We start from the raw sequence: 10,674 nt of genomic DNA, 5'->3' as shown, positions 1-10,674 counted from the left end.
TGTTTTTTTTTCATCTGTGCGGCCCGGCACCGGTCCGCGGCCCGGTGGTTGGGGACCAATGTAATAGACAACATGACTCAGGGAAAGGAAGGGCGTGGTAATGTACGCACATGTAATGGACATTTAAGACGCTTTGCATCCCTCACTTGCACACACAAAAGAACACGTCATTGAACACATTGTGTCGTGATTCCATAATGTGATTTATTAGAATAATCAGTAGTGCTATAAGGTCTCATTCACTGGAATTTCTGAGACAGATGTCTTGCAATGAAATCAGTCCGGAAAGCAAGGTCAGAAAAAAAATAATAACCAACTTCTATATTCCTAATATTTTATATTACTAATTACAGGATTTACACTCACAAAAAGTTATGAGGAATTTCAAAGAAATTCAAGAGTCCCTTAGTGACACATTAAAAAAAATAATAAATACATTTTCCAGTATAGCTATCACAGCTGAAGGGGATTGCAACCAAGTACAAAGAGATGAAGCAATTTCTGGAGATGAATTTTTTTTTTTCGTTTTTTTTCTGGAGTGGAGACAACGAATATAATGGACACAATAGAAACCTCATCTGTCACAACATATTGCCATCCTTTCGTTTCAGAAAAAAAATTGACCCAAGTGAGCAAGAACATGAAACACTTCCTTCCAAGTGAGCTGGAGAATCATCCCAAAAGTCCCAAACGAGTAAAAACCCAGGAGGTCTCTAATAAGTACTTGAAAGACGAGGTTAGGCAGGAACAAAGTGGCCTCAAGTTATTCTCCTTTCTGTGAACAAAGTGGATAGTGTTTGACGAGGCAAGGCGTGATGGGCCTGAAAGCACCGCGGCTCAGAGGGAGCTCAGAGCCTGGGCTTGTTACAGTAAGGAGGGAGGAAGCCATGAACCGAGGGTCTTTCTAATTGGATTGAGGGGCTCCTCTTCCTTGTGCTGTAGATGTGTGTCGTGAGGAAGTTGCTCAATGTTTGGACTTCTGCTTAGGACTTGTACCTGACCAACATACTCATGAGGCTCTGATGCTTGCGTATGTGTCGGAAGGCAAGACTCATTGTTATTCGAGTGTACACGATGAAATGCATATTTTGATGTGACTGATGAGGTTCGAGTCAGATTAGCGCTCGTTCGTGTCCTGCAGGCTGTTGAGGAAGAACGTCGGTCCCGAAGGGTTCTCCGTCTGTGCTTCAGAACAGGTTCGTCTTGATGGCGGTGTTGGGTTTTCTGTGGAAGGAGGACAGGACTCCGGCAAAAGGCCCTGTCATACTGTCCGCCGGCTGCCAGGCCTTCAGAATCTCCTGAGTCTGGGCGGCGGGCTGGGCCACGGCCGGGTTGGACGGCCCCAGGCTGGACCAGCCGGCCGCCTTGAGCCCCTGCAGCACCGGAGAGGCGGAGGCGTTGACGTAGCCGCCGTTGGCCGGAGCCGGGCTGGGGCTCAGGCTGGAGGGGCTGCCCAGGTTGCCGTTGGCCGAGCCCGGCAGCGAGGCCGTGCTGTCGGGCGTGGGGCTGCAGGTGGATTCTTTGGACTCGTCGTCGTCCGATGACGATCTGGTCTCGCCGCTTTTCTTCCCTCCGGAGCTGCTCGTATTGCCCCCCGCGCCGGAGCTGTTGGCTTTGGCGTTGGCGGCTCGCTCCTGCTTGCGGAACTTGGCACGCCTGTTCTGAAACCACACCTGATAATACACACGCGCGCGCGCACACAGACACACACACACGAATGCTGCTTCAGATGAAGATCAGATCTGAACCACCACACCTTGAAAGACCAGCTCTCCTCTCACCTGCACTCTGGCTTCTGTCAGATCGATCTTTAGAGCCAGCTCCTCCCGGGTGTAAATGTCCGGGTAGTGGGTCTCGGCGAAGACCCTCTCCAGCTCCTTCAGCTGGGAACTGGTAAACGTGGTCCGGATGCGCCTCTGCTTCCGTTTTTCGTTCAGACCCGAAGGGTCTGAGAAGAATTTGTAAGGGACTATAGGAGAGGGTGAAGGGAATGTTTTATTCAGTGTCAACATTTTAGAAAATCAACTGCAGATGTCATACTTCAAAAAAGAATGACACCTCGAAAATCGGAGCAAATCCATTTTTGCTAGTGAGATGTTTTTTGTTTAATCTGCCTATTAATTCTGAATACATGCAAACGTGTATTTTATATACGTATACATAAAAATTGCGTAAATGTCACGCAATGTCAATTATTGTGTTGTAGTTTTTGGTCATTCGAGTCAAAATTAAAAGAATATCTTCTTCATTGTAATTGCACCAAGGCCACGCTGATACATTATAACAATCGACTCTTCATAGGTTATGAAATAAGTTGAATTTAATTTTCAGTTTTAATTTTCGTTCATATGAAAAACAGAATCCTAGAAATTCAACTTAAAAAAATCCATTACTCTAATTATTTAAATGCAGTGTCCATGCAAATAGAATGTCTGCAGGCCTCGGACGGAAGCAACGGATTAAAGTGCATTTATGTCATTGCATAGTGTGTAATTCCCTTTTTCCCACGCACGCACGCCTTTGCCCAAGGTCGTTTTTCGGCGTGTACCTGACGAGTACGGCGTGGGCTGGTGGTCCCTGAGGGCTCCCAGGGTGCAGCTGGCCGTGCTGAGCGGGGTGCAGGCCGGGTTGGAGAAGGGTCCGCTGCGGATGGGGTTGTACTGGAACGAGCTGGCCTGGCTGCACGAGCTGAAGTCCGCGTAGGCCGACGCTTCCATGGCGGCCATGCACGAGTCGTAGGAGTTCAGGTAGGAGTAATCCATTTTATACATGGAGCTCAGCCGGTGGCGGCACCGGGGCGCTGGGAGTCACGGATGGAGCCACTTGCTTTTTTTTTTTTTTTTTTTTTTTTTTTTTTTGCCGTGCCGGGGTCGATCTCGCTCCGGTATCCGCGCAAGTCTCCCAAAAGTTGACGGTAAATGTCAGCGCGTCTTTGAATAGAATCCCGTCACCGGTTGCGCGTGTTCGTTCCGTCCGCAACTTGCCGCCTCTGCCGCCTCTCGCCGCGTTTGACAGCGCCGCGGCTCGCTGCCTGCTTATAATAAAGTTGGCAGAGCAGCGCACAATAGCTAGGCGGTGGTCTTGTTTCCATGACAATGCTGGCCCCGCCCACGCGCTCCCGGGAACACTGCGCAGGGCAGCTGCAGCTCCATCCAAAGCCAGTGGATTTTCCCTTTGCGCCCATTATCGGACAACACATAATTGCCGTCTCAGCATCGCTTAATTTATTCGTCTGTGAATATGATATTATTACTCTATTAGTGTTGTTAAATTATTTCACTTTGATCTCAAATTGACGTTTTTATTTTCACTACAATTGACCGGTGAATAACAATATGAGCACCTATACACTAATGAAATGTCATAATGTGTGAAAAATAATGTCTTTAAAGCATGTTGAATTTTAATCGACACGGTTAAAGGTATTTATTTAACATTTGTAATTATTGCCGTCGCGATGTTCAGCGATCATGCAAATGAGGCAACCGAAATATTGGAAACAGCTGTGCGGTTGAACGCAAACATATAACCACTATTGTTCAAATTTTTACCAGTGTCAGTCACACCTGGACATTATTATCTTTTTTAGAGTTCGAAACAGCTTTGCGTTAGCCTTAATATAATACCTGTCTGACGGTGTCCATCAAAACTGAACTTTAGCGTCATCGAAAAGGCAGAATTTTCGATAATTCTTGCCATCGGATCTCATTCTTTTGAAAGTGGTCAGTCGTTGCTGTCTGTTAATTGAATAAGTATTTATTCAACTTCTTTCTTTGGCACGCACCTCGCCCACAGCTCACAGCACCGTGTGAGGGGATGGGGGGGGGGGGGGTCTTTACGTGGGGAGAAACATCCACAAGTGACGGTGATTGCGCAGATTAAAAGCTTTGATTTGATTCCGATCACTTTTACGAACGCGTCACGAGATTGCGCGTCACTTTGATGGATGGACGACACTGACAGAGAGAGAGAGAGAGAAAGAGAGAGAGAGAGAGAGAGAGAGGAAAAGAGAGAGAGAGAGAGGCCGTGGAGACAAGCAAGCAGTCACCGTAAACACATTGACGCCCCATAAATTGGTTTAAGTTTATTGTTCGATGTCATATGATGTGATAAGTCATATCCCACACCGGCCAAACACCACACACGCACACGCACGCGCACACACACGCACACACACCTGTATACTTGTAAAAGGCGAACACGAACACCCAAGTGTAACGTATTTGAAAATTACTAAATTACTAAATTTAGGAGTGCATCCTTTGGATTATTTATTGATGTGATCGTGTGTAATTGCATGTGGCAGGGGATTTTTTTTGCACTCACGGTCATTTTCTTTTTTGATTTAATTTTTAAAGTATATTGTGCATTCATGCAATTGTGCTGCATGTCAACGTGAAAAAACAAACTTGCGCTTGCGTTACTATTCGATCGTTTTTTTATATTTTAGTGTATTATAGGGCCATTGATGATACATATTTTTTCTTCTTTCCAATAAAGTGAATGTATCAGAATTCAATTTTGGTCACCTGCGCAACACAATTTCATTATTTAGAATAAGAATATTATCATGATTGAAATCATTGCTTTTTATTGTCACATCTGATTGCGTAATCGTCTGACTGTAGGAGAGTCGCTGCAGCAAACAACAACAAAGTTGGCAGTACACAAAATGATTGAAACGAATTACATTGAATAATTTCGCAATTTGCACAAATATCAATGAGATGTTCAGAGTTTATTTCTGCCCAAGATGTCATGCTAGCGTGGTGTCATCGCAGAGGTTTTAGGGCCCAGGAGGCCGTCTCATGGGTTCAAAGGTGAGTTTACCGAGAAACTTCAACAGTTTCCAACTTAAACTGCTGCATGGGTCCCCTCCAAAAAGAGCAACCGCAAGCAAAGCCACCCCCCCCCCCAACCAATTTAATCCCTTCAAAGCATGGAGGGTCTCTTCCAGGCCCACTAATCCGCCCTTTTGCTGCTCCACTTTAGCTCAGGGGGAGTCCTCTCCTCCGCGGAGGTTTTCACTTTGGACTTTTACATTCATGGGCCCGTTTGACGGAAACAGTAACGTGGATCTTTTTCATTCATGACGTCTGAGTCAACAAGGGGAGGTGGGGGGGGGGGGGGGGGGGCACAATGGGCCCATAGTGAGGGAGCCCGACTATACAGGAATTATATAGGCCCGGTGGGGGTGGGGGTGATTGGGGGGTTACCTCCTTCGCATATTATGCTGCAGTCCTCCTCTATAATCCCATTTATGGCATATAGTTTGACTGTATGACGTCATTAGGCCTCCAAATAGGTATCGAGTGTTATTCTTGCACGGGCGATATTCCCGTGTGCATTGCATTTGCGCACACACACGCGTGTGACGGATGTGCGCGGCTTGACGGAGACAAGAAGGGACGAGGGAAAGATGGCCCTGCGAGGAAGAAAAGGAGCCTTGCGGGAGGTCAGCATGGCCCTCTGCTCTGCATGCTCGGAGAAGTGAAGCTGCCACTCATCGTGCCAGGATCATCATTGTCATCATTATCATCATCATCATCATCATCATCATCATCATCATCGTTGTCGTCGCATTTGGTGGAAGCTGTTTCCCGCCTCCACACGACTCATGGATGATGGCATACCAGTGACACGTGATTCCACATATATAGGCAAGAACCAAACAAGAATTTACACGGCAGTTAAATGCACACACGGGGTCCTAGATTAATGACTGATTTGCATATGGAAGTGACGAGTTTTTACGTCAGGCGGAAATTTTTAAATATGAAACGTTCACATGGAATAAAAATACCTCAGCGTGTCTTCTTTAAATTAGACGGCGCAGCCTTTCAATGGCCACTTCATTAGGTACACGATCTGTTTTCATATGACTACAGATCAAATAGTCTGCCTTCATCATTCACATAATTGCTTATAACAATACTGGACTGTGTTTATTTTTGGGGTTGCGGTTCACTTCATATAAAATTGTGTTGTATTGTATCACACTATTCGACATTTCCATTACCTCGTTTCGATAATCGAGAGTCCAAATATTACAAACGGCTGCAGTTCTGTGACCTAATTATCATAAATAAAATTCATATACGTCACCGACAGTGTCGATCAAAATTGAGTTTGGGAAAATTTTTCTATCAATCAAGTAGCATGCAATCGCTTAACCATTATGGGGACCTAATAAACGTTTTTATTATTATTATTATTATTATTATCATTATTATTTTTCAGTAGTTTAATGAAAATGTTAATACATTTGAAACAAATGTAAGACTTAAAATTCAATTCCTTTTGATACCCAGTGATATAACTAGACTGTAGCTCATAAATAATTATGATTACGTGAATTAAAGTGCGATGTCATTTTGAATGAAAATATGCTGACAGGGGTCCTCGGTTTACTACGGCGCATGCGGCGTAAGGATACCGCGCAACATTGGTTTATATTTATCCTCTACAAGTGTTTTTCAATCAAATAGTTATCACTTAAGTGAAGCCATCGTTTTTCCGATGTTAATGACGGACGACGGCGCGTGCAGTTTTACGTAACGTCGCCGTGCACCTTAGGAACGGAACTCCGTCGTAAACTGAGGAGCCCCGGCCTATGTTAAAAGAGGAGTAAACAGCATTGTGCGTCTATGTTGATCCATTTCGAGCAGCTGCTTACAAGCTGCATGTGTCATCGGCCCGCATTGATTCGACGGCGCGTAAAATCAAATCAAAAGTCCGCCGTTATCAATGTGTGAAAGTGTACCCGTCACTTGGTGCGCCATTTGACGGCTCGGTTGATGGATGGGAGACTTGATGTGATGGGCGGGTGGAGGAGGAGAAAGAGGAGAGGAGTCCCCCTTATGTCTCCCTTGCTCCCAATTACCGCAATGCACCGTGACGCTGCCTGCGTGCTTGCGTAGTGACGACGACACGCGCGTCTAAGCGCGTTAGAGACGAGCAGCGGAGTGTTGCGTTCAAGTGCTGATGTGCACCCTCGGCAATCCTCCTCATCTGCCCGCGCATGCGGCGTTCATGTCTGAGCACCAAACCTCAACACTCTGCAAATCAGCACATTAAATGATTTCGGTATTTTATTAAAAAGTGGTCAAGTAAGACAATTTTATACTCTTTTCCTCGAAAAGATTCAAATGATATGTTTGTTGAACAAATTGGAATCATGTGCAAGTTTGCAACCGATGTCCGGATCCGAGGGATTTTTTTTGGTCAAGGTACTTTGCAAGTCAATAATGTGCAGAATGTAATACAGTCAAATGAACAGCGAAAGAAATGCAAAGACAGTCGCTCCTATCCTAAATGTAAAGATAGGTTATTGCAATAATATATATATATATATATATATATATATATATATATATATATATATATATATATATATATATATATATATATATATATATATATATATATATATATATATATATATATATATACACAAACCGAAAGTCAACACTGAAAGACAACGATGACACAATATCAGGTATGATCATTATGATATAGTAATAATGTGATATTTTCCAATAATTGGACCTGACGTTGGTAACGACATATAAAACATTGAAGTCACAATTTGGATAATGATAGTAATAATTATAATAGCAATAATAATTTAACAGCAATAAATATATAAACAAAATGACACAAATAATATCATGCGATGCAATATACTTAGCAATGATGAGGTACTCAATAATGACTTAGTTTTGACTATTAATAAGAATATTTAATACAATAATTTGGTAGATGGATTTATGGGCAGATGAGGAAAGGTAATTCATTTTTTAACAAATAATTCTAAGTTTGTCAATGCAAAAATTGTGATTTGTATTGTGATTGTAAACCCACCATATTTTACACATACGTATCGCGTGTATAATGTAGTAATGTAATATGTACAAATAATAATAATAATAATGAATGTAGAACACTAACGAAAACAAAGAAGCGTTGATGCACATGACCAATAATAATAATAATAATAATAATAATAATAATAATAATAATAATAATAATAATAATAATAATAATAATAATAATGAATAACCCTGCAGCACCTGCGAGTAATACTTGCAGCAGGCCGCGGATGGCGTATGCGGGGTTCATGATGCTAATGCAGAGAGGCATGTTACTTAAAAAAGAAGCTTTTTAAGATTGAAAAAAGTGGTGGTGGTGGTGGTGGTCGGGAGGGGGGGGGGCGGGGGGGATCCCTGGAGAGCAACAGAACGCACGCGGACCCGCGCCACAGCTGGAGCGTACGGGCGTGCGTGCGCGAGGATGAGGAGGAGGATGAGGAGGCGCACGCAGTCGTTCTCCAAACAAGCTAATTCGATCTGCAGCTCTGGCCCCTTCGCTCTCAAAGCAGCCCAGCGGCGGGGCCTCGGCGAGCTGTGGAAACTTAATTGAATTAAACGTCCCGCTAAACTAATTAGGCTGCAATCTGCCACGCGAGCTGTCCCTGAGCAAGGTTCGAATTAGGCGCGATGGATTTGTTCCTTTTTTTTTTTTTCCCTTTTCGCCCCCTTTCAAAGAATGACGGACAGACTGGTGGCTTCTCCTTTATTTGCCTTTTATGCTAATTCTCCCAGGGGGGACGTGTCACGTGAGCGCCGAGAGGTAATCGCACTTTTCCAACAAGGATGTTTGTGCTAAATGTGGTCCACTCGCCTGGCATGGTTGCAGGCAGGCAGAGTGCCCGGGCTCACTTGCACTCAGTTGTGATCCAACCCGCGACCCTGAACAGGATAAGCCGGCACGAGAGAAGATGGACATAGCCGAGCACCAAGTCAAGGCTCGTGCACATGCAAGCTCCGAGATGAGTGCACTTGATCGATCGCCTTTTTCAGGACTTCAATGACGTGCCTGCAAATTCTGCGTTAAGAGAGGGGACACATATGATAATGGTGCAAACGTACAAAGGCATCATTCACTCGCCACCTGCACCTGCACACAAGCACAGTTAGTACACACTCTCGCCCTCTCTCGGTAACTGAATGTGCCTATTTTGTGCCAAGTTCAAGGGGACCATTGGGGGGGGTATTGAAAAGAAAAACATTGAGGAAAAAATACGCCGGTGCCGAACCGCAAGTATGCGGGGTTCCACTGTATTGGGAAAACGCCGAGGGGGAAGAAATTGCATTACAGCAATAATTGAAATGTGACGATAAAGTCACTATTTTCCGTGGAAAAAAGTTTCAAAATTATGAGAATCAAGTCAAAATATGAGAAATTCCCCAAAAGCTATAGGCTATTCCCAAAAAGTGGTAATTTTACAACAGCCACATCATAGTAGACTAGCCTATTTCTTAAACTCTTAGGCTATGTGGGTCCATTGACCCTATTTTCTAGGTTCTTTTATACAAGACAATGTTGTTTTTTTTTGTTGATACAACCACCATGGCTCAGATTCAGAAAACAGGTCAGCCGTGATTAGTCGTTGTGTGCAGTTGTGATGTCATTTTCAGTCGACAGAAGACAAAATGGCCGCCCCCGGAGATGCCTAAAAACGAGTGGATTAACACTTATTCCACAAACGCAATATTTATCAGAATGCCCCGTTTCAACTAGTGGGCTTGCATAGAACATATTCTTGAAAAAAAAACAACACATTTGTGTTGACTTTCGTTTTAAATGTTTTGGGGTTTTAACTGCTTCTTTCCATTTTGGCACCAGCCACAGTCCCTTCCGCCGATGCAAAACACACAAAGCTTGACTTCTCCTCCATCTTGTGCGTTTGCAGCACCTTGAAGTCGCCTCCATTTGTCCTGGCGGTAGAAGGTGGACACGAGCGAGTCTGGAGAGAGCTTATGGGCATGATGGAGAACCCGGTTTCTGTTTCCCCGTAATCTAATCAGAGAAATGGCAGCAGTCAGAAATAGCCTGGCAAACACACTAAGAGCCCCTTCTCCTCCCCCCTTCGACTTGTCTTCATCCTCGGGGAGGCTTTGCATCGACGCACACGCGCGCACACTCAGACCTAAAGTGCAAAACCTGATGCAGCAGTTAAGACATTGAGAAGTCTCTTGATTACACTTGTGCAACAGCGTGTTTGCCATATTTCCGAAAGAGGAATTAGGGCTACATTGGCAAAAACATACGAGAATTAGCTTGAACTATACGAGCAATAAGTCATTTTAAAGGTGCAACGATAAATCAACGACTAATCGATTATCAAATCAATCGGCATCTATTTTGATAATCAATGGATCGTTCAGAGCCATTTTATAATTTAAATCCTCAGGAATTCAGTCTCTCAGTATATAGTATGAATTGTAGTATATATTCTAGGATTTTTGTAGTCCGTCATGGAAGCAGGCTGATTACATTGGTCAGCAGAAAATTTGAACCAGAGACGGCTTGACTCTAAGGCGTATTTTTGACGTCGAGTTCAAAAGTTTTTTTTTATAGAACCCATTCTTTCAAAAAAATAATTTAATTTGTTTTTAAGTTTGACCTATAAAAGCTTGCGCAATAGATTTTACCATTTGTCATTTATAGCGATGAGATTTCAGACAAAAAAGTCAACTTGTTGATGATCCTAACCCTTAATTCATGAATGACTGAATATGAAACTATATGACACATATTATGAAAATCTGATATGCTTTAGAAAAAAAAATTGGACAGAATTGGAATCTGTGCAAAAAAAATAAATTAATC

At 43.5% G+C, this 10,674-nt stretch overlaps 1 protein-coding gene across 1 annotated transcript; it reads right to left on the bottom strand.

Annotated features, from left to right (window-relative positions):
- Nucleotides 1-288: 288 nt before the first annotated feature.
- Nucleotides 289-2,814, bottom strand: phox2a (paired like homeobox 2A). Its single transcript, XM_086035983.1, has 3 exons — nt 2,549-2,814; nt 1,782-1,969; nt 289-1,673 (listed from the first exon to the last, which is right to left on the bottom strand). Exons 1-3 carry the CDS (start codon nt 2,769-2,771, stop codon nt 1,188-1,190), a joined length of 897 nt encoding a protein of 298 aa, XP_085892109.1. The 5' UTR covers nt 2,772-2,814; the 3' UTR covers nt 289-1,187.
- Nucleotides 2,815-10,674: the final 7,860 nt, after the last annotated feature.

This window comes from Filicampus tigris, chromosome 7 (genome assembly GCF_054856515.1).
Source record: "Filicampus tigris isolate MCC_2025a chromosome 7, RoL_Ftig_1.0, whole genome shotgun sequence".
Lineage (NCBI taxonomy): Eukaryota > Metazoa > Chordata > Actinopteri > Syngnathiformes > Syngnathidae > Filicampus > Filicampus tigris.
The sequence above is the reverse complement of the archived record's forward strand: the minus strand, read 5'-3'. Positions and strand labels throughout refer to the sequence as shown.

What these genes read in the sequence shown, in the direction of transcription:
- phox2a (XM_086035983.1), bottom strand. Translation starts at nt 2,771, where the DNA reads ATGTATAAAATGGATTACTCCTACCTGAACTCCTACGACTCGTGCATG. An exon ending in GCCCACGCCGTACTCGTCAG is followed by an intron (nt 1,970 to 2,548) that starts GTACACGCCGAA and finishes CCTCTCCTATAG; the next exon opens with TCCCTTACAAATTCTTCTCA. An exon ending in TGACAGAAGCCAGAGTGCAG is followed by an intron (nt 1,674 to 1,781) that starts GTGAGAGGAGAG and finishes GTGTATTATCAG; the next exon opens with GTGTGGTTTCAGAACAGGCG.